General features: G+C 42.5%; 1 protein-coding gene across 2 annotated transcripts in view; it reads right to left on the bottom strand.

The window, feature by feature from the left end:
- Nucleotides 1-24693, bottom strand: part of MEMO1 (mediator of cell motility 1) — a 172614-nt gene that overhangs the window by 53966 nt on the left and 93955 nt on the right. For both annotated transcript variants that reach the window (XM_077283240.1, XM_077283241.1), the window contains exon 7: nucleotides 4038-4114. In XM_077283240.1, coding sequence (XP_077139355.1) covers nucleotides 4038-4114 — 77 coding nt within the window. The remainder of the gene's footprint in view (nucleotides 1-4037; nucleotides 4115-24693) is intronic.

The raw sequence follows: 24693 nt of genomic DNA, 5'->3' as shown, positions 1-24693 counted from the left end.
TAAATTAGAATACCTTATAACATCCGCTTGAAAAAATGATTTTAACATATGAAATGTATGTCCAGTAAATGCACTCAATACTTGGTTGGGACTCTTTTTGCATTAATTAATGCATCAATGCGGCATGGCATGGAGGCAATCAGGCTGTGCCACTGCTGAGATGTTATGTATGCCCAGGTTGCTTTGATAGCAGTCTTCAGCTCGTCTGCATTGTTTGGTCTGGTGTCTCATCTTCCTCTTGACAATACCTCATAGAATCTCTATGGGGCTAAGGTCAGGCGAGCTTGCTGGACAATCAAGAACAGTGAAACTGTTGTTTTTAAACCAGGTATTGGTACTTTTGGCAGTGTGGACAGGTGCCAAGTCCTGCTGGAGAATAACATTTCCATCTCCAAAAAGCTTGTTGGCAGAGGGAAGCATGAAGTGCTCTAAAACAGGGGTGTCAAACTGCATTCCCCGAGGGCCTCAAACCATGAGTGTTTTCAAGATTTCCTTTGCATTCCACAAGGTGCTGGAATCATTCTGTGCAGGTGATTAAATTATCACCTGTGCAATACAAGGAAATTCTGAAAACATGACCTGTTTGCAGCCCTCGAGGAATGCAGTTTGACACCTCTGCTCTAAAATTTCCTGGTAGATGGCTGCACTGACATAGGTCTTGATAAAACACAGTGGACCTACACCAGCAGATGACATGGCTCCCCAAACCATCACGGATTGTGGAAACTTCACACTAGACTTCGAGCAGCTTGGATCGTGTGTCTCTCCACTCTTCCTCCAGACTCTGGGACGTCGATTTCCAAATAAAATGCAAAATTTAAAAATTCTAAAATTATTAGATTTGCGCACAGGAAACCAGATGAAAACAGTGTTGAATCCCTAAATAACAAAAAAACACACTAAATGAAATCTAAATAGAAGAAATATATGTGTACTCGGGATATATATTGAAGAGTTGTATAGTATGCATAAGAGGAGGGTAGTAAAATATATAAAATATACACTATGGAGACAACAGTATCCTGTATGATTCGATTGCAATACGCTCAAAAATCCAAGAAAATTTGATTGACGATGCTATGAGAATAGTAACATATAGCGCTAACAACCTGTGGAAAAATTGAGCAGTAAGGGTTAATGCGCTGTGTGATCAAGTATCTGGTGGGTTATTGCAGCCACCTGAAATAGTAACATATAGCACTAACCACCTGTGGAAAAAATGAGCAGTAAGGGTTAATGCGCTGTGTGATCAAATATCTGGTGGGTTATTGCAGCCACCTGAAATGAAGCCTGCAAAGTTTTATTACTGCGAGCCTGTAAGGTAAAAATAGAACGATAAAGAAGTAACAAGTTGTACAGAAAAAAAAAAGGCGTCCGATTAGAGTCTATTAGAGAGGGTTTAACCTCTGATGTTAGGTGACTTTCCCGGTCCTTGATCCACAGTAGAAAGTCCTATGAAAGTCAAATCATGCATGCAACAGTCGAATTTGGGTAGAAGATGCCCCGGCCGGTGGCAGAGCGTCTAGAGATTAAGGTGATGCGGCGCGTGTTAGTACAGATTAACCGGGTCGGAAATCTGTAACACGCCGCTGTTACCTCTGTTGTTAGGCGACGCCGCTTCTTCTCTCCTAGCGGTGCGGGCGGCAAAGAAATTCAGGTGGCGTGTGGGAGCTCCGATCAGCCAGCTGCCGGTTACTGCCTCGCTGTGCTGTGCGCAATGGTCAGGGCAGGACCCGGCATGACGTCACCAACCACGTGGAGCCGCTGTGTGTTTGCCTGCTCGTCTGATACAGGGTGCAACAGGGACCATTCAATTCCTACGCGTTTCGGAAAGTACGCTTTCCTTCATCAGGGATGGTCCTGTGTGCACTAATGGTCCTTTTAAAGGGGAAGTCAACATCAGTTTTTTTTTTCCCTTTTTTTTTTGTTACAAAAAACCAAATAGTTCAATTTCACTATTTAGTCCCTTAGGAATAATGGTGTCTAAAGTAAAGATCCATTTTGTTTCCACACGGGACATGGCTGCTATGTAATTCCCATTTCTCCATGGTGGTGGCAATTTTTCAAAACCTGTAATTGCCATGGAGTGTATATCACTATTGTGTTGCTCCACAAAGTGTTTAGAAAGTGGATGACCAAGGAATTTTTGTTTATTGTTGCGAATGTGTTCACCAATTCTCACTTTCAGTGGGCATTTCCCAAACCATCACTGATTGTGGACACTTCACACTAGACCTCAAGCAGGTTGGATCGTGTGTCTCTCCACTCTTCCTCCAGACTCTGGGACGTCGATTTCCAAATGAAATCCAAAATTTACTTTCATCTGAAAACACCACCTTGGACCACTCAGCAACAGTCTAGTTCTTTTTCTCCTTGGAGCAGGTAAGAAGCTTCTGGCGTTGTCTATTGGTCATGAGTGGCTTGACACAAGGAATGCTACACTTGCAGCCCATGTCCTGGATACGTCTGTGTGTGGTGGCTCTTGAAGCAATGACTCCACCAGCAGTCCACTCCTTTTGAATCTCTTAGGCATACTTAGGCAGTTAACTGGTTCATGCAGCTTTACATGAACACCCGAGCCTTACACTATGGCTGGTCCAAATAACTAAAGCAATTGTTACCATCCACCTCTCGTGTCTCCCCTTTTTCCTCATAGTTTGTAAGCTTGCGAGCAGGGCCCTCATTCCTCCTGGTATCTGTTTTGAACTGTGATTTCTGTTATGCTGTAATGTCTATTGTCTGTACAAGTCCCCTCTATAATTTGTAAAGCGCTGCGGAATATGTTGGCGCTATATAAATAAAAATTATTATTATTATTATTATTATTAATCTCTGCCAAATTTTTGAATGGCCTTTTCTTAACAATACTTTCAAGGCTGCTGTTATCCGGATTGCTTGTGCACCTTTTTCTATCACACTTTTTCCTTCCACTCAATCTTCCATTAATATGCTTGGATACATCACTCTGTGAACAACCAGCTTCTTTAGCAATGGCCTCTTGTGGCTTACCCTCCTTGTGGAGTGTGTCAATGACTGCCTTCTGGACATCTGTCAAGCCAACAGTCTTCCCCATGACTGTGGAGCCTACTGAAACAAACTAAGTGACCTTTTTAAACACTTAGGAAGCCTTTGCAGGTGTTTTTGTTAATTATTCTAATTTACTGAGATAATGACTTTTGGGTTTTCATTGACTGTAAGCCATAATCATCAAGAAAAACAGAAATAAACATTTGAAATAGATCACTCTGCAATGACTCTATAGAATATTTCACTTTTTGTATTGAAGAACTGAAATAAATTAACCTTTTGATGATATTCTAATTTTGTGAGAAGCACTTTTACTACTGATAGCATATTTTAGTGGGATGCCTTTTTGAGATGGGAAAAGGTTTTCTCTACCATCGTTTCTTTTATTTTTTTTTCTTCTATTCCTGGATCTGTCTGAGAGCATGGTACCATCTTATAGTCTTAAAGGGAATCTGTCAGAAGGATCAACCCTGCTAAGTCATCTATATGGGCAGATTGGTCATAGGAAGCTGAATAAAATGATACCTTAATATCTGCAATCTAATGTCTTATTCCAGAGAAATCCACGTTTTTCTTATATGTAAAGGTTAAGCTAAGATCTATCAATCTGCTTCCAGGGGTTATTTTTTAATAAAAGGGGGCGTTGCCAGTGTGAGACATGTAGCTCAAGAGAGCAGATTGTCAGACATTACATGTTACACACTGATAACACACCGTTTAATTTAAAATAAGCTGTGAAGGCAGATTTTCAGGGAGATCTATGTCTGACCTATAGATCTCAACCAATTATTTACTTATTAAGAACATTGTGGATTCCTTTAGAATAACTCCTCTAGAATAAAACATTAGGTTGCAGATCTGAAGGTATCATTTTATTCATCTTTCTATGACCTGCATGCCCTTATGGATGGCTTAGGAAGTTTGATCTTACTGACAGATCCCCATTAAAAGTTCAGCTATCTAAACTTACAATACAGATAAATATTAACAAGTAATACACTGACTCTTACCATTTTGTCTAAGTTTTCAATTGACCTATAGATTTCTCCTTGAGATTCATCATAATATGTATAACGAAAACGTTGTCCTGTAAAAGTAAGTTAATTTGATAAATGCTAATATAAGCAGATCAAAACCATGCACCATTTCACTTGCTTGCCGAATGTCCCATGCTTGCCCGACTATGTTCAGAACTCCCATAAAAGTGAATGGAGAGTTGCGTATCTGGGCCACAATTCTGTGTACAGATGCTGTAAAACAGCATTCAGAGCTGCCTTGTGTTCTCGAGAGGCAGCTTCTAGAAGCAGGACCAGCATCTTATAGACAATTATGGAACATTCTGTGTGTATGCTAGAAATATCTAAGATGTCCTGCAGGTCTCATTTTAGTTTATGAAGTAGATAATGTTAGAAAATGAAATCATTATTTGCAACATATTGGTTTAAGTCAATTTTATTGATAAAAAAAAAACTGCAATCAGTTTTGGGGTCACACTGACCCTGCTGTCAGTCACAACATATAATAAAAACGTGTTTGTAGAATTGTACTGGCTAAAGGGGTCAGAGTGATCCCAAAATACAGTACAACTTCAGTAAAAAAAAAAAAAGATAACTAATTTCAGCATTATCTTTATTTTCTATCTTTACTAACACTGTAAACAGTCAATTACAGTGGGATAGCTTCAGCTTGGAAGTTGGTGTAGGATTTCTTTTACAGTTTATTGAGATTCTTCTTATGTCTCTAGCAGCGGCTAAAATATTAAAAGCATTTCTGACCTAATTGCGATATTAAAGGGAACCTGTTAGCAGGATTGTGCACAGTATCCTACTGATACGGTCAGGTTGGTGCCATTATACTGATTAAAATGATACCTTGGCTGATGAAATCCATCTAGTGGTTGTTGTTTAATCTTTATTTTCAGTTTTGAGTTAATGATATGCTCGTGCCCCGGGGTGGCCTGTGGGGGGTCTTCATGTGGTGCTCGGCTTAGGTATTCATCTGTATGGCTTCTTACAGGTCACTGATCCCTCAGTCACCTGCCCCCCACAGGCCGCCGCAGAGCACAAGCATATCATTAACTCTAAACTAAAAATACAGATTAAACAGCAACCACAAGACGGATTTCAGCAACCCAGGTATCATTGTAATCAGTATAACGGCACCGACTTGATACTGTCTGTTAGTTACAGTGCACAATTCTGCTGACAGGGTCCCTTTAAGACCTCAGAAAAAATTTTCTGCCTTGCTGGGTGCCACAACTTTTTATGCCATTGATGTAACTGGATAAGAATTTATTTCTTTTTTAACTTGACAAAGTATATTCTTTTATAGCATAGTTTTGCCATTCCTTATAAATCTCTTCCTCTTAAACTACTTACAGTCATGGCCAAAAGTATTCACACCCCTGCAATTCTGCCAGATAATACTCAGTTTCTTCCTGAAAATGATTGCAAACACAAATTCTTTGGTATTATTATCTTCATTTAATTTGTCTTAAATGAAAAACCACAAAAGAGAAAGAAGCAAAAAGCAAAACATTGATCATTTCACACAAAACTCCAAAAATGGGTCAAACAAAAGTATTGGTGCCCTCAGCCTAATACTTGGTTGCACAACCTTTAGCCAAAATAACTGGGACCAACCGCTTACGGTAACCATCAATTAGTTTCTTACAATGCTCTGCTGGAATTTTAGACCATTCTTCTTTGGCAAACTGCTCCAGGTCCCTGATATTTGAAGGGTGCCTTCTCCAAACTGCCATTTTTAGATCTCTCCACAGGTGTTCTATGGGATTCAGGTCTGGATTCATTGCTGGTCACCTTAGAAGTCTCCAGTGCTTTCTCTCAAACCATTTTCTAGTGCTTTTTGAAGTGTGTTTTGGGTCATTATCCTGCTGGAAGACCCATGACCTCTGAAGGAGACCCAGCTTTCTCACACTGGGCCCAACATTATGCTGCAAAATTTGTTGGTGGTCTTCAGACTTCATAATGCCATGCACACGGTCAAGCAGTCCAGTGCCAGAGGCAGCAAAGCAACCCCCAAACATCAGGGAACCTCCGCCATGTTTGACTGTAGGGACCGTGTTCTTTTCTTTGAATGCCTCTTTTTTTCTCCTGTAAACTCTATGTTGATGCCTTTGCTCAAAAAGCTCTACTTTTGTCTCATCTGACAAGAGAACATTCTTCCAAAACGTTTAAGGCTTTTTCAGGTAAGTTTTGGCAAACTCCAGCCTGGCTTTTTTATTTTTCTCGGGGTAAGAAGTGGGGTCTTCCTGGGTCTCCTACCATACAGTCCCTTTTCATTCAGACGCCGACAGATAGTAAGGGTTGACACTGTTGTACCCTCGGACTGCAGGGCAGCTTGAACTTGTTTGGATGTTAGTCGAGGTTCTTTATCCACTTCCGCACAATCTTGCGTTGAAATCTCTTGTCAATTTTTCTTTTCCGTCCACATCTAGGGAGGTTAGCCACAGTGCCATGGGCTTTAAACTTGATGACACTGCGCACGGTAGACACAGGAACATTCAGGTCTTTGGAGATGGACTTGTAGCCTTGAGATTGCTCATGCTTCCTCACAATTTGGTTTCTCAAGTCCTCAGACAGTTCTTTGGTCTTCTTTCTTTTCTCCATGCTCAATGTGGTACACACAAGGACACAGGTTGAGTCAACTTTAATCCATGTTAACTGGTTGCAAGTGTGATTTAGCTATTGCCAACACCTGTTAGGTGCCACAGGTAAGTTACAGGTGCTGTTAATTACACAAATTAGAGAAGCATCACATGATTTTTCAAACAGTGCCGATACTTTTGTCCACCCCCTTTTTTATGTTTGGTGTGGAATTATATCCAATTTGGCTTTAGAACAATTCTTTTTGTGTTTTTTTCATTTAAGACAAATTAAATGAAGATAATAATACGAAAGAATTTGTGTTTGCAATCATTTTCAGGAAGAAACTGAGTATTATCTGACAGAATTGCAGGGGTGTGAATACTTTTGGCCATGACTGTAGGAGCAATTATAAAAGGTTGGAAAGTTTATCAGCTCCTCAAAAGTGGAATGGTTGTCTGAGTCTAAGCAAAAAAATACTTCTGCTTTTATTTCATAGGGTTAGAACCTTGACATAGGTCATTTACATATACAAGTGGCATTGCTAATGCGTTTCAGTCCATTGTGCCATTGAAAAATACTATGCTATGGCTAAGGGCCATACTTTTGGTACAGCTTTTAAATCACCTTCCTTTTTCAATACTACAAAAGGAGTAATCGTCATTATTCTCTATGGTAGGGGTACAGTCAAGTAGTGTACGGTGGTCCGAATTCAGGGAGAAAACACCAGCTGTCCGGATTCTGTAGGTATGCTGTCACGGATGTATAGGAGGAGGGCAGCGTTTCATACAATGCACCGACACATGTCTTTTCCACGACTTCTTCTGAACACATTAACAGGCTTATTGTTTATTGGGGACCTGGACAGTAGATTTCAGATCCTGAATAAGTTATTGACCGAATTTCCAGCCAATGTCTAAAATGTAACCATTTCAGAGCAACTCTATAGTTCTAGAACTATTGACCGTTTCAGAGAACCTGTCCAGACATCACACCCCGAGAAGCCACAGCAATATGTCATTACATGAGAGATCCCCGCCATCTGCCCTGTGGCTTACTACGGAAATAGGATGAATGTATAAAAAGTCCTATTTCCCTGTTGCTATCAACCAGCCAGGTCGTATTACACCTTAGTTGGTCCAATTTCCGTCCAGCACAGTGGCCCCCAAGAGCTTCATTGCATACCCATTGTAAAAAGACATGCGCCCTGATTCACTAAGTAGTTTTCAACAGTTTTCTGGTGTAAAATTGCTTGTAACTGCATATGCAAATTGCCTCTTCTGAGAAAAAGAGGACTTAACTCTATAGCGCCACCTGTTGGAAGTAGCGATCCTACAAGTCACAATCAACCCTTTAAAGGGTTGATTGTGACTTGTAGGATCGCTACTTCCAACAGGTGGCGCTATAGAGTTAAGTCCTCTTTTTCTCAGAAGAGGCAATTTGCATATTTAATTTCCCAGAGGAGCATTGCACGGCGAATAAGCCTCCTTACCTTGACAAGCCAGCTGGTATGTTACTCTCCATAAGGAGAAACGTTACCCCTTAGACCCCTTGTAACTGCATAAACATTTTGGGACTTGACATTTTTACACCAGTTGTAGCCAACCTTTTGAAAAGTGGATGTGGCTGAGAACGGCCATCAAATTTATCATAACTTATATGCAACAAAAGAGGCATAAATTACGGAAGAAATGTACTCCACTCCTTGCCATCAGTACAATTCTTGGGGCAGCGCATGGCAGCTAAAAATGCACCACATTCATTAAATGGCACATGGTATCTGAATTTAACTGGTCTGGTCAGGGAACTTTCATTTTAGGGATCTGGAATCTAAATTAAATGTGTAACCATTTTAATATTTGAATCAAATCAATAGTGCACATGAAAATAAGATGTTTTGGAATATATTTTAATCAGAGAAATCTGCTTTGATTTTTTTTCAATGTGAATTCATAGGTAAAAGCTGTAAAATCCGTATTCATAGAATACAGCATATAATTTCAACTATGGATATCTTTAAAACAGCATTTCTACAAGAAAGGTATGGAGTTAGGCCTCCTTCACACATCCTGGTGTTATTCATGGCCCGTGTCAGTGTGCCATCCATATGTACGTATGTGACATCCGTGTGTACATATCTCACATCCGTGTACCGTCCATATTTCCTTGTGATATGCACTGATGCCTGGGGAAAACAGTACAGTGCGGGCTGATCCCAGGGCGTCAGCTGCTGAAGGCAACCTTCATCATTGTCACCTGGTCGCGCGGAGATCAGCGCGACCAGGAGACAATGATGGGAGTTGCCATCAGCGTGACACATACCGGTGCCTGGGAAGAAGCTGTACAGTTCGCACTGATCCCAAGCACCGGACGGTTGCGGAAGGAAGCTCTCATCATTGTCTCCTGCTCGCACTGAGATCAGCATGACCAGGACACAATGATGGGAGTTGTATTCTGCAGCAGCTGGGTAACGCCTGTGTAAAACATATAATTAAATAAATAAATTTAAAATTTTTTAAAAAAAAACAAGTGTTGGCTTCCTTGCAATTTTCATAACCAGCAGAGGCAGAACTCACGGGCTGGGGGCTAATTTTAATAACCTGGGGCAAGGCACAATACCCCAAATCTAGTGCTTAGCCTCGCTCTTCCCACTTGCCCTGTAGTGGTGGCAAGTGGAGTAATATTTGTGGGGTTGATGCCAGATTTGGAATATCTGACTCCTTCCCAGGCTATTAATATCAACCCACAACTGTCTGTTTAGCCTTTGCTGGTTTGAATTTATAGGGGGACCTTACATCATTTTTTTTTCCTGACTCCCCTGTAAATTCACCAACCAAGGCAAATAGCCTGGGAACCTTATGGGTTAATGTCCCTTGTTCCAGGTTATTAAAATCAGACCCCAGCTGGGAGGCCATGCTGTTCTTTTCATTTATTTATTTTACACAGGAGTTATCCAACTGCGAGCAGGAGGCAATGATGAGATCTGCCTTCAGCAGCCAGCTGATGCCTGGGAACACAAACTATACCGCTTCTTTCCAGGCGCTGGTACTTGTCACACTGATGACAACTCCCATCATTGTCTCCTGGTCGCACTGATCTCAGCGGGACAAGGGCACAATGGTCAAAGGTGCCTTCAGCAGCCTGGCAACAGCGTGAACTGTACAGCTTCTTCCCATGCGCCGGTACGTGTCACGCTGATGACACAGGAATGTCATCCGTGTGTCATCAAGTGCGCATGTGAGCGGCACACATAAAAAAAAACCTGCCATGTCTGCGGGTTTTTCACACGGACCACAATGAATTTAATGGGTGTGTGCACATCCATATTTTCAAACGGACATTAAACAGATGTGTGTGGAAGGCCTTTACATACATGCCAATAGTGTGGGGTATAAAATCCTGATGATCGCTTCTCTTTAAGGCATATGACCTGGTGTGTCAATTATAGGGTTCTACTTAAGAGTCTATGAGCAGAGACATATAGACTCTAAATTTATTTTGGGGTCTGGATTTCCCATCAATACACAAATCTTGATATAGATCGTTCTACCATTTTTTTTTAAATATTAACAAGATAACATGTTTCCTAACAGAGTTCAGCTCAGACCTTCACTTGATTGTAAAGCCAGGTACTTGGACCTTTACACTGTGTTCCAAATTATTATGCAAATAATATTTCCTCATATTTTCTCTAAATTACCTATCTGAATTGCAGTCATTGTTATTTTCCAGTCATCTACTATTCTAGTATAATTGCAATGTTTTGAAACAAACTGCCTATGAAAACAGTATCTTTTTAAAAAAAATAAAACACTCAAAATGCATGTCCCAAATTATTATGCACAGCAGAGTTTTCAACCTTTTTTTTTTTATTTTGAACAAAAAAATGGTCAATTGTGAAGTTATAACCATTTACAGCTTATTACAAAATGAAATCAAACAGTTTTCAAGTGAAAACTTTATTCTAGGTGATGTTACATTTGCACATAGGACCCCTTGTTCGAAAAAAGCTTCTGAACTCTCTCGTCCATTGAATTTGTCAGTTTTTGGATGGTTTCTGCTTCAATTGTTTTGCATGTGGACAGAATACCCTCCCAGAGCTGTTGCTTAGATGTGAACTGCCTCCCGCCATCATAGACACTCCTTTTGATGATGCTCCAGAGGTTCTCAATGGGGTTGAGGTCAGGGGAAGATGGTGGCCACACCATAAGTTTGTCCTCTTTTATGCCCATAGCAGCCAGAGATGCAGATGTGTTTTGCAGCATGAGAAGGTGCATTATCATGCATGAAAATGATCTTGCTGCGGAAAGCACGGTTCTTCCTTTTGAACCATGGCAGGAAGTGTTGTTTCAGAAACTCCACATAGATTATGGAGTTCATCTATACCCCTTCAGGGATCATAAAGGGGCCGACAATCTCTCTCCCCATGATTCCAGCCCAAAACATTACTCCACCTCCTCCTTGTTGGCGCCTTAGCCGTGTTTTCATGGGGTGTCCATCAACCAGCCATACTCCACTCCATCCATCTGGACCATCGAGTGTTGCACGGCACTCATCGGTGAACAAAACAGTTTGGAAGTCAGTCTTCATGTATCATTTGGCCCACTGGAGCTGTTTCTGCTTGTGTGCAGTAGATAGAGGTGGTCGACAGGATGGCTTACACACAGCTGCAAACCTCTGAAGGACCCTGCATCTTGTTGTTCTGGGGTTGTTGGAGGCACCAGCAGCTTCAAAAACTTGTCTGCTGCTATGACAAGGCATTTTTGCAGCTGCTCTTTTAACCTTACGCAATTGCCTGTTGGAAAGAGTCCTCAATTTTTCCTTATCAGCACGCACACGTGTGTGCTGGGAATCAGCTACATACTTCTTGATTGTGCGATGATCACGATGAAGTGTCTTGGCAATGTTGATTGTAGTCATGCCTTGACCTAAATACTCCACAATTTGTTGCTTCTCAGCAGCCGACACATCCTTTTTCTTTCCCATTTTGGCAAAAAATGTAGGCTGCTTAATAATGTGGAACAGCCTTCTTAAGTAGTCTTGCCTTTATTTGGACACACCTGCCAAACTAATTTGCACAGGTATCTGCAATTGCTTTCAGTGATATAAAGAGCCCTGACACACATCACCATCAATGAGTTTAAATGACAAACAAAAAAATTCTAACCTTATCACTCCTAAACTCTTTGTGCACAATAATTTGGAACACAGTGTATGTAATCTAGTGGAGTCCCTCAGTTTATAGCCTATGTAGCTTTTAGGTCACCAAACAGTAGAGACTTCAGATTAACTTGACTTTCACTGTTGGTCATGAAGGTTGTTATTCTGGGTGACGACTGCATGAGATAAATCACCCAGAGGTAGGGATCCATACCTATCTTGAGACCCAGGCCCAGTGACTAAAGAGGTGGTCGCGCAGGAGCAACTCTTCATTTACTTCTATGAGAGTTCTGAAAATCATTGAGCACTCCAGTCTTAATAAATATCATATATTCATTGTTTTCATATACCTTAGCACACTCTTGTAAATGTTTATACAATACTGAATCATAAAGTCATAGCTGCCTGCACCTTTACATTTATTTCATTTTGTTAGATTACACTGAGCTATTTAGTTTTTTGCAGATGTCCTCATTAGAAAACCCCTTTAAATGCCACGTTTGAAGCCTAATCAAGACATATCTTTGGGAGGGAAGTTACATTACTCATGTTACATAATTGTTTTCCTATGGTGATATACAATGGTCCTGATTCATAAAAGCTCTCACACCAGAATAATTGCGTAAAAGCTTTGAAAATTTGAAAAAATTAGGCACATCTCGGGAGTTTTAGTATTTTCACACCAGTTTCTCCCAGCTCAGCCGACATGAAATGTGACACACACCACAATATAACATAGAAAATGGGCACACGGCCTATATATGACCACAGGATGCTCCATCATGTATCAATAGTAAACAACACAGAAAAGAAAAAGAAATACAATATTGATGCACAAACCTAAAATCTGACAAATTTTATTTATATACAATCTTTAAAAACTAGAGGTGATTGTATCAGATCATGATCCTGCATTACGCAGTTTATATAATTCTGACCATGAGAAATTGGCCCATTTTTTTGCTCCTTATTAAATATGTTTCAGGTTTTTGTACTTACGTTTTACAGTTTTTAAGGAATGCACATCAATAAAACTTTTCAGATTTTAGGTGTGTACATCAATATTCTATTTCTCTTTTCTCAAAAGGTGGGACACTACAGCCAGTCTAGTTCATGATGAGCTGTCGTGTGCCATATGCCAGAAATCTCACACTAGTGCCTGCCTGCAGTGAGATTTCTGGCGCAGCGCACACCACTCGTCAGAGGCGTGCACCTCTTCATGAATCAGAAGCGTTTGTCTCCAACACGCCCCATCAAGACCAGCGTGAACAATGCTGGTCTTGATGAATCAGACCCAATGTTAAAAAACATGTGATTATTAGTGATGAGCGAATAGAATTGTTGCTCGGGTGGTCTCTGACTATTTCAGCATGCTCAGAGATTTAGTTTTCGTCGCCTCAGCTGCATGATTTACGGCTGCTAGACAGGCTGAATACATGTGGGGGTTGCCTGTTTGTTGGAGAATTTCCACATGTATTCAGGCTGTCCAGCAGCCGTAAATCATGCAGCTGAGGCGACAAACTAAATCTCCGAGCATGCCAAAATACTCGGAGACCACCCAAGCGTGCTCGGGGAGACCCAAGTAACGAGTATACTCGCTCATCACTAGTGATTATACTAGACTTCCAGACATGTTGTAGTGTGCGTTGAACATTAAATGGGTTTTCCCGTGAACAAAGTACATTTTAATCAATAGATCTTGGAATAATAAGTTCCACATTTTGTGTTAAAAAAAAAAAAAAATGTTCCTGTGCTGAGATAATCTTATAAATGTGCCCCTGCTGTGTACTGTGTAATGGCTGTGTCTGACCGTGCAGGAACATGGTGTGATCATACCACAGCTCCTGGGCAGGGGAGGACGCATAATTGAGCATCCAGATAAAACAGCATGGGTTCACAAAGGCAGGTGCCTGAGGTAGGACATTTCCCTGCCAGAGGTAACACATCTCCTTGTTTTACGACAGTGCATGCGTGTGCCCTGTCTCCAGCAAACTCATAAACCAAGTGAGTGGCGACTTAGTAACTGAGCTTACCTCACTGACCATTTATGATGAGCTCACAGGACATGTAATGTGGCAGAAACACTCACTCCTGTGATAGAAGAAATACATTTGCTACCTCACACAGATAAAGGTTTACTCCCCCAGCCAGGACCTCTGGCATGTGCAGACCATGGACTGGGGCAGCTCTGCATGTCGGACACAGCCATTACGCAGCACATAACAGGGGCACACCTGTAAAATTATCATTTGCTGACACCTACAATTGTGAAAATTATTATTATTGCAAGATATATTAAAGTCCACTTTGTTCATGGAACAACAAGACTTTTAAAGGGAACCTGTCACCCCCAAAATCGAGGATGAGCTAAGCCCACCAGCATCAGGGACTTATCTACAGCATTCAGTAATGCTGTAGATAAGCCCTCGATGTAACCTGAAAAATGAGAAAAAGAGGTTAGATTATACTCACCTGGGAGGACGATCCCGGTCCGGTCCGATGGGTGTCGCGGTCCGGCGCCTCCCATCTTAATCAGATGACGTCCTCTTCTGGTCTTCACGCTGCGGCTCCGGCTGTTGAGGGTAGAGCAAAGTACTGCAGTGCGCAGGCGCCGGGAAAGGTCCGAGAGGCCCGGCGCCTGCGCACTGCAGTACTTTGCTCTGCCCTCAACAGGGCAGACAAAGCTCGCCTGCGCCAGAGCCGCAGCGTGAAGACCCGAAGAGGACGTCATCCTATGAAGATGGGAGGCCCGGGACGGGACCGCGACACCCACCGGATCGGACCGCCCGCGTGAGTATAATCTAACCTCTTTTTCTCATCTTTTAGGATACATCGGGGGCTTATCTACAGCATTACAGAATGCTGTAGATAAGCCCCTGATGCCGGTGAGCTTAGCTCATCCCCGATTTTGGGGGTGACAGGTTCCCTTTAAGGCAGAATGAAAAGTGCACAATTCATGTTATTTGCGCTTCCAAGTTAAATATGACAAGTGTTTTTTCCGTTGATATTAAAATCACCACCAAGACTATGGGACTTGAGAACAACTGGCCAGAAATTATTGGACAAGATGATGTTAAAATATGACATTTGAGTAAAAACAAAAGAATGACTGTCAAAAGTAATCTCCAGGATTTATAATGGAATTTATTCATGTGTTCCAATGTTTCTGAATCAGCAGGCATTACACCACTATTAAGGTGGCCAGGACAGGTATTAGGAGAGGTAAACTGGAGAAATGACTAAGGCCCCATCCCCTTAGGCGCCTCCCAGCAGTACAAGCCGAAACTGCACATTATCAGTGCAGTTCCCAAAGTTAAAGTAAATCTGTCAGCAGGTGTTTGCTACCTTATCCGAGAGCAGCATAATGTAGACAAAGAAACCCTAAATTTTACGATGTATCACTAAAGGTACCTTCACACGAAGCGACGCTGCAGCGATAGCGACAACGATGTCGATCGCTGCAGCGTCGCTGTTTGGTCGCTGGAGAGCTGTCACACAGACCGCTCTCCAGCGATCAACTATGCCGAGGTCCCCTGGTAACCAGGGTAAACATCGGGTAACTAAGCGCAGGGCCGCGCTTAGTAACCCGATGTTTACCCTGGTTACCAGCGTAAAATCTAAAAAAAACAAACAGCACATACTTACATTCACGTCCCCCTGCGTCCACTTCCTGACTGACTGAGCGCCGTACAGTGAGAGCAGAGCGGTGACGTCACCGCTGTGCTGCTTTCACTTTCACTTTGCGGCGCTGAGTCAGAGGAGGAAGCAGACTGCAGGGGACGCAATGTGAGTATGTGCTGTTTGTTTTTTTTACATTTTACGCTAGTAACCAGGGTAAACATCGGGTAACTAAGCGCGGCCCTGCGCTTAGTAACCCGATGTTTACCCTGGTTACCAGTGTAAAATATCGCTGGTATCGTTGCTTTTGCTTTCAAACACAACGATACACAGCGATCGGACGACCAAATAAAGTTCTGGACTTTATTCAGCGACCAGCGACATCACAGCAGGATCCTGATCGCTGCTGCGTGTCAAACGAAACGATATCGCTAGCGAGGACGCTGCAACGTCACGGATTGCTAGCGATATCGTTATAATGTCGTTTCGTGTGAAGGTACCTTTAGTTTACTGTGTGAAGCGGATCTGACAGAAGCAAAGCTGTTACATTTAGCAATACAGCAGGGCTGAAAAGCTAAAACAGCCACACAACAGCTAACCCCGCCCATATAACAGCTAACTCCGCCCATACCACAGCTAATCCCACCCACATTACAGCTAAACCCGGCTACAGCACAGCTAATGCAGCAACACAACAGCTAACCCCACCCATACCACAGCTAATTCCACCCACATCACAGCTAACCTGGCCACGCCACAGCTAACCCCACCTACACCGCAGTTAATTCTGCCCATACCACAGCTAATCCCACCCACATTACAGCTAAACCCGGCTACAGCACAGCTAACTCAGCAACACAACAGATAACCCCGCCCATACCAGTTAATTCCACCCACATCACAGCTAACCTGGCCACACCACAGCTAACCCCACCTACACCGCAGTTAACTCCGCCCATACCACAGCTAACCCCACCCACATCACAGCTAACCTTGCCTATACCACAGCTAATCCCACCCACATTACAGCCAACCCGGCAACACAACAGCTAACCATGCCCATACCACAGCTAATTCCACCCACATCACAGCTAACCCTGGCCACACCACAGCTAACCCTGTCTATACCACAGCAAATCCCACCTACATCACAGCTAACCCTGGCCACACCACAGCTAATACCGCCGATGCTACAGCTAATACCGCCGATACCACAGCTAATTCCACCCACACCAGTTAACCCTGGCCACACCACAGCTAGCCCTAGTCACACCACAGCTAACCCTGGCCACACAACAGCTAGCCCCGCCCATACCACAGCTTGCTGTGCCTATACCGCAGCTAGCCTCACCCATACCATAGCTAGCCCAGCCCACACCACAGCTAACCCCGGCCACACCAGGCTTTTATACATAAAATTTCTATAGACAGTGAGGTGCTTATTGCAGAAGGGGGTGAAGTCCGACGATCAGGCATACCCACTAATGTATCAGAGTTATGATAAGCTCCTGGTGCTAAAACAATCATTGCAAGTAAATAAGAGTCCTGAGCTGGATAGGAGAGGCATCACTGATATCTGTGTTTAATCACTACCACATGCTATCTTCAGATTATATAGCAAAAGCCTGCTGGCATATTTCTTTTAAAGGTGCAGCAGGACCTTTGGTAACATCCCATTTATGTAACCAACAATCCTGTACCTGTGGGAGTTTAGAAGAACTGTACAGAAGACAAGCTGTAAAAGTCCTCTATAGTGTGTGTATATACATGTGCATATGTATTTATTTTCATATACATGGTTGTGTGAAAAAGTCTTTACCCCTTGATTCCTTTCTATTTTTTTGCATGTTTGTCACACTTAAATGTTTCAGATAACCAAACAAATTTAAATATTAGACAAAGGTAACACAATACAACACAAAATGCAGTTTTTAAAAAGAAGGGATTATTAAGGGAAAAAGAAATCCAAACCTACAGGGTCTGTGTGAAAAAGTGATTGCCCTCTAAACCTAATAACTGGTTGGGCCACCCTTAGCAGCAACAACTGCAGTCAAGCGTTTGCGATAACTGGCAATGAGTCTTTAAGGCCTCTTTCACACTTCCGTCTTTCAGCTCCTGTCACAATCCGTCGTTTTTTTGAGAATGCAGGATCCTGGATATTCTCATAGACTTGTATTAGCGACGGATTGTGACAGATGGCCATCTGTTTCATCCGTCTTTCACTGGATCCTGCATAAAAAAACGGTCCGTCGGGCAGAGAAAACATTCAGAGGAACGTTTTTTTTTGCACGTCGGAAAATCGGTCAGCGACGCATCCTGCGCTGCCCGTCACTGGCAACAATGGAAGCCTATGGGCGCAAGATGCGTCGCTGCCTGTGAAAAGCAGGAATCCAGCGACGGGTCCCGCCTTTTCAAAGAGAGCATGCGTGGAAGTATTTCCCGTCAGGGAAATTCTCTCACTCACTTTCCCATTTTACTATTGATGCTGCCTATGCAGCATCAATAGTAACAAGATATGTAAAAAAAAAAAAAAAAAAAAAAAAAAAATCACATACACAACACAAACCAGGTTAAAAAAAATAAAAAAAATCGCAATATTCTCACCTACCGGCGTTCCCGTGCAGCGTCACCAATGCTCCCGGCAGCTAGCGTTACTTCCTTGTAATACATTGCGAAATCTCGCAAGACCGCGACTTCTCGTGAGATTTTGCAATGTATTACTAGGAACGAACGCGGGTAGGTGAGAATACTGCGATTTTTTATTTTTTTTAACGTGGTTTGTGTTGTGTATGCGTTTTCGCAGCGGAAAACAGCTGCAAAGACGCATACACAACAGGTGCACATAGGCTCGACGGGTCCGTCAGAAAGACGGGCCCAGTGCACAAGTTTTCACAATCTGCACAGGATCCGTCATTTCAACATCTTGACGGATCCTGTGCAGATTTGGAAGACGGAAGTGTGAAAGAAGCCTTACAATGCTCTGGAGGAATCGCCTTTTTAAGGTCATGCCACAGCATCTCAATCAGATTAAGGTCAGGACTTTGACTGGGCCACTCCAGGGTCTTCATTTTGTGATTCTTAAGGCTATGTGCCCACGTTGCAGAATTGAAGCAGAATTTTCTACTTCAAATCTGCATATTCTTGGCAGGAAAAATGCATGCGGATTTAGATGTGTTTAATAGGCGTTTTGACACGTAATTGAGGCACTTTGCATGTGTTTATCAAGCGATTTTCAAGTGTTTTTCTAAGGCATGTCTATGGGTGCCATGATTCCGCAAAAATAATGAACATGCTACGTTTTTTTTACCGCGATGCGTTTCCGCTGCGGAAAAAAATACAGCATGGGCACATCAATTGCGGAATGCATTAGAAATTAATGGGATGCTGTTTGTAAGCGTTTTTTAAGCGTTCCCGCAGTGGAAAATCGCGGCAAAATTCTTAAAAACGCAACGTGGGCACATAGCCTGAACCATTCAGAGGTGGACTTGCTGGCGTGTTTGGATCATTGTGCAGCTGCATAACCCAAGTGACCTTTAGCTTGAGGTCACGAACGAATGGCAGTACATTCTCCTTCAGGATTTTTTGGTAGACAGCAAAAACTCATGGTTCCCATTTATCACAGCAAGTATTCCAGGTCCTGAAGCATCAAAACAAACTGAGACCAACACACTACCACCACTCTATTTTACTGCTGGTATGATGTTCCTTTTCTGAAATGCTATGCTACTTCTATGCTAGATGTAATGGGATACAAACCTTCCAAAAAGTTCAACTTTTGTCTCGTCACTCCACAGGGTATTCTCCTATAAGTCTTGGGGATCATCAAGATGTTTTCTGTCAAAACTGAGACTAGCCTTTATATTCTTATTGCTCAGCAGTGGTTTTCATCTTGGAACTTTGTCATGCAGGCTATTTTTGCCCAATCTCTTTATTATGGTGGAGTCATGAACACTGATCTCAACTGAGACAAGTGAGGATTTTGTTGTGGGGTCTTTTGTGACCTCTTGGATCAGTCGTCGCAGCGCTCTTGGGGCAATTTTAGTCGGCCGGCCACTTCTGGGAAGGTTCAGTTCTGTTCCATGTTTTTGCCATTTGTGGATCATGGCTCTCACTGTGGTTTGCTGGAGTCCCAGAGCTTTAGAAATGGCTTTATAACCTTTTCCAGACCGATAGAGCTCAATTACTCCATTTCTCATCTGTTCCAGAATTTCTTTGAATCGCGGCATGATGTCTAGCTTCGGGTCTACTTCACTTTGTCTGGCAGATCCTATTTAAGTAAATTTATTGATTGATAACAGCTGTGGCAGTAATCAGGCCTGGGTGTGGCTGGGGAATTTAAACTCCGCTTCCCAAGATGTGATAAACCACAGTTAAATGAGGTTTTTGGGTTAGTTTTTTGGAGGGTGTGGTGAAGGCAGGGATAAAAACTTTTTCCACACAGGGCTCTGTAGGTTTGGAATTTTTTCCCGTAATAATAAAGACCTTAATTTAAAAACTACATTTTGTGTTTATTTCAGTCATCTTTATCTAATATTTAAATTGGTTTGGAGATCTGAAAGATTTAAGTGTGACAAACATGAAAAAGAATAGGAAATGAGGATGGAGCAAACACTATTTCAACATATTTATTATACGTACACACGAACGCACGGGTAATCTGTGTGTATATAGTGCATAGACATGTCGATGTGCTCTCTTTAAAGGGAACCTGTCACCTGAATTTGGCGGGACCGGTTTTGGGTCATATGGGCGGGGTTTTCGGGTGTTTGATTCACCCTTTCCTTATCTGCTGGCTGCATGCTGGCAATATTGCCTTGTGCAGGCATGTACTCCGGAGGACTGAGAATGAACTTCAATCCAATATTGCGGCAAGCATGCAGCCAGCGGGTAAGGAAAGGGTGAATCAAACACCCGAAAACCCCGCCCATATGACCCAAAACCGGTCCCGCCAAATTCAGGTGACAGGTTCCCTTTAAAGACATATGTGTGCATGTGCGTGGGCTTTGTTTAAATACATACACGTCCTGTATGTATACATGTGACCAGTGTATGTAGGCTTGTACTTTTTGCATACATGTGTTTGTATGTATGCGCTCTTTATATACATTTGTGTGTATATGCTGTGTATACGTGTAATATATATATATATATATATATATATATATATATATATATATATATATATATATATTCCATATACATACCCACGTACGTGTGTGTTTGTGCTCTGTACATATACATGTGCGCAAATGAGGATTTTCTCTGTGTACAGTTGGTACGTAACATATTCAGACCCCTTTAAATTTTTCACTCAGTTTCATTGCAGCCATTTGGTAAATTCCAAAAAGTTCATTTTTTTCCTCAATGTACACTCAGCACCCCATCTTGACTGAAAGCAAATAGAAATGTAGAAATTTTTGCAAATGTAATAAAAAAGAAAAAGCTAAACATCACATGGTCATAAGTATTCAGACCCGTTGCTCAGTATTGAGTAGAAGCACCCTTTTGAGCTAGTACAGCCATGAGTCTTCTTGGGAATGATGCAACAAGTTTTTCACACCTGGATTTGGGGATCCTCTGCCATTCTTCCTTGCAGATCCTTTCCAGTTCCATCAGGTTGGATGGTGAACGTTGGTGGGCAGCAAAAAGGTCTATCTTCATCTCATCAGATCAGAGAATCTTATGTCTCATAGTCAGAGTCCTTTGTGTGTTTTTTTTTATCAAACTATGTGGGCTTTCAAATGTCTTGCACTGAAGAGAGGCTTCCGTTAGGCCACTCTGCCATAAAGGCCCAACTGGTGGAGGGCTGCAGTGATAGTTGACTTTGTGGAACTTTCTCCCATCTCTCTACTGCATCTCTGGAGCTTAGCCACACTGATCTTGGGGTTTTTCTTTACCTCTCTCACCAAGGCTCTTCTCCCACAATTGCTCACTTTGGCTGGACGGCCAGGTCTAGGAAGACTTCTGATGGTACCAAACTTCTTCCATTTAAGGATTATGGAGGCCACAATGCTCTTAGGAACCTTGAGTACTGCAGAAATTCTTTTGCAACCTTGGCCAGATGTGTGCCTTTCTACAATTCTATCTCTGAGCTCCTTGGCAAGTTCCTTTGACCTAATGATTCTCATTTGGTTTCACATGCACTGTGAGCTGTGAGGTCTTATATAGACAGGTGTGTGCCTTTCCAAATCAAGTCTTATCAGTTTAATTAAACACAGCTGGCCTCCAATGAAGGAGTGGAAGCATCTCAAGGAGGATCACAAGGAAATGGAGAGCATGTGACTTAAATAGGAGTGTCTGAGCAAAGGGTCTGAATACTTATGACCATGTGATATTTCGGTTTTTCTTTTTTAATAAAATTTGCAAAAATGTCTTCATTTCTGGTTTTTGTTTCAGTCAAGATGGGGTGCAGAGTGTACATTAATGAGAAAACAAATGAACTTTTTTGAATTTACCAAATGGCTGCAATGAAACAAAGAGTGAAAAATTTAAAGGGGTCTGAATCCTTTCTGTATCCACTTGTACATGCATATGTTTGTATGCACGCATGCAGAATGAAAGTCGCTACGACTGACGATCAGTATGTGTTGAAAGGAATCCAGCTCAAATGGTATAAAATCTTCAGCTTTGTTTGTGACCAAAATATCATGAAAACATTACTCATGATGAACTGGATTCCTCCTATTACATGTGTGTAACATACAGTGTGTCAAATATAGTGTGTGTGTTTTATCCATATTTATAAAAGACCAACAGCGCAGAAGAGCATTCAGAGGTTTAAACATGTCAGCAAATACCCAATAAATATAGCAAAATGCTGCTAATCGTCCAGTGATTGGATTGTTTATGGCAAAACAAAAAAAAATCACTGTTCTCGACAGCACATTGCCCATTGAAAACAGGAGATGTGCTGCTGACTGCACCATACTGTTTGGGGACAGAATGATCTACTCTTTATTAGAATGAGTAAGAGGCTAATTAACAAGTGCTGAACAACATCAATATAGTTGATTGTGGTCCAACAGTTCATGGAAAACAGCTATTGAAAGGGCAACCTGAAAGTTTCTGTGTGATGGTGCAATATGTTATCATTTGATGCCCCCCATTTTAACTCTTGCACAGGGCCCCACTAAAACAAACCTTGAAGGTTGTTGTATAGCTAGAACAGCAGTTAGCCTCAAACTATTCCTCTGCACTTTTGGCTTGGCTGAGAATCTATATTTTTTCAGTAGGAAGAAGGTAAGTAATGCTGGCCATACACAAGACAGTTTTTGGCTAAACGAGATTGTTCCAATCACATTATAACTATACATTATTTTCCATTTGCATGTTATTTTTATTTTATACGAGTAATAAAAGAGTAAGGGATTCAGTTGCTGCTATAACCTCTTGGTGTCCCGGGTGTGTTAGAGGCTGCAGACAGTCACAATGGATCTGGCTGCAGAAGGTTTCAGCGGTTGGCCTTGCAGAATAGTGGCCACCTCTCCCTGTATAATGGTATCACCTGGATCTGGGTGTTTATAACTCTGAACTTCCTGTTGGGAGTTGAGGGTGTTATTTTCTCTTTGCACTTCCCTGTTGAGGCTTGGGGCTGCAGCAGTTGGCTTAGCGTCCTCTTTGGAGTTTGAAGGACGACGGTGTTTCTTTCTGAGGCTACTCAGCTAAGTTTCCCCTTTTGTCTATCGTAGCTGTCTTTAGTGTTAATGGGGATCGACCAGCGTTCATCCCTGCCTTCCCTATGCAGGGCTTACCGCTAGGGTCTGAGAGGGACTAGGTATCATGCTCGGAGATAGGTGTGGAATCCATTTGGGGTCATATAGGGCAGACAGGGAAACGTTAGATCTGCCTAGGGACCTCCACTCCATCCTTTCAGTGTTTGGCCCCCCCTCCCCTTATCCCTTTGTGTTGCACTTAGTCTGTTCTAAACTGTGTGTGACATTAACACCCGCCGTTCATGTTTGCAAAAGAAAAAAAAATTGACATGGAGGTTTTTTGTGGGTTTTTTCTGTGTGGGTTTTTTTTTTCTTTTGCTGGGTTCATGGATCCTGTTTCTGTGCTGGCAGAGCAGCTGCAGAGGTGGTCACTGGAGGTGACTGACCATCGTTCTGAGGTTCAGCAGCAACGGCTGCATGCTCCTATTGTGGGGTACTCTGCAGGTAGGCGGGTCCAGCTCGAACCCAAAATTGCCCTCCCAGACAGGTTTTCTGGGGTAGGGACAAGTTTTTTGTGTTTAAAGAGGCATGTAAATTGTACTTAAAACTACGTCCTTACTCCTCTGGAGATGAGGAGCAACGAGTAGGAATTGTTATTTCACTGTTGCAGGGGGAACCGCAGTCCTGGGCTTTTTCTCTACCATAGGATTCTATGTGTCTCCAGTCTGTGGAGGAGTTTTTCAGGGCTCATGCCCTCATCCATGATGACCCTGACTGTGTATCCTTGGCTGAATCCAAGCTGCGGCGCATTCAGCAAGGATAGTTGTTCAGTTGAGCAATGATCCGGCTCTCAGAAGCCAATTCCTCAAGGATCTCACTGAAAGGTGGAAGGATGCTTTATGCTTTAGAAGTGTACGAAACCCCATTTGGAAGCTGCCATGTCTTTGACTATTCGTGTGGATAGATGCCTCCGGGATAGGTGGGTAAGAACACCTTCTCCGCAGCCTCTTTTTCAGTGTATTGCCCTTTTTTCAGGGGAGCAGTCTAGCGGTAAACCTGTATTGGGGAGGGTGGAGTGGCCCATGCAGTTAGGGGATGTCTCTACATCGAACATTTCACAGGAGGTTCGCAAAAAAAAAAAAGAAGTGTGTTTTTTTTTGTGAAAAAAGGGACATTTTATCTGAGTCTGTCCTTTGATGCCTAAACAAAGGGACAGGAAAGATATATATCTTGGTACTGTGCTAGCCAGTAGATAGAAAAATATTTAGAATTGAGAGTCCTCTGTGGTTAAAGGGCCACTGTCACCCCCTCCAGCCGTTATAAACTAAAAGAGCCACCTTGTGCAGCAGTAATGCTGCAGTCTAACAAGGTGGCTCTATTAGTTTTTGATTCAGTTATTCCCTCAATAAAGCGTTTTAAAATTTGTACAAAATAACCTGTCCTTAGACCTGGAGGCGGTCCGAAGCTTCCTCGGTGAATCTCCCAACGGCCGTCACTCTTCTCTTCTGGGGATGTGGTCGCCGCCCCCTGAGCGCTGTTTCTTCTTAAATCCGGCGCCTGCGCTGTGCGTGCCTGCCTGGGGCAGGCGCAGTCTTCATTGTCAGTCACAGCTCAGATGCAGGGTGCCTGAC

Source organism: Ranitomeya variabilis, chromosome 2, assembly GCF_051348905.1.
Source record: "Ranitomeya variabilis isolate aRanVar5 chromosome 2, aRanVar5.hap1, whole genome shotgun sequence".
In the NCBI taxonomy this organism is placed as follows: domain Eukaryota; kingdom Metazoa; phylum Chordata; class Amphibia; order Anura; family Dendrobatidae; genus Ranitomeya; species Ranitomeya variabilis.
Note: the sequence above shows the minus strand (reverse complement) of the source record. Positions and strands in the feature narration are given on the sequence as shown.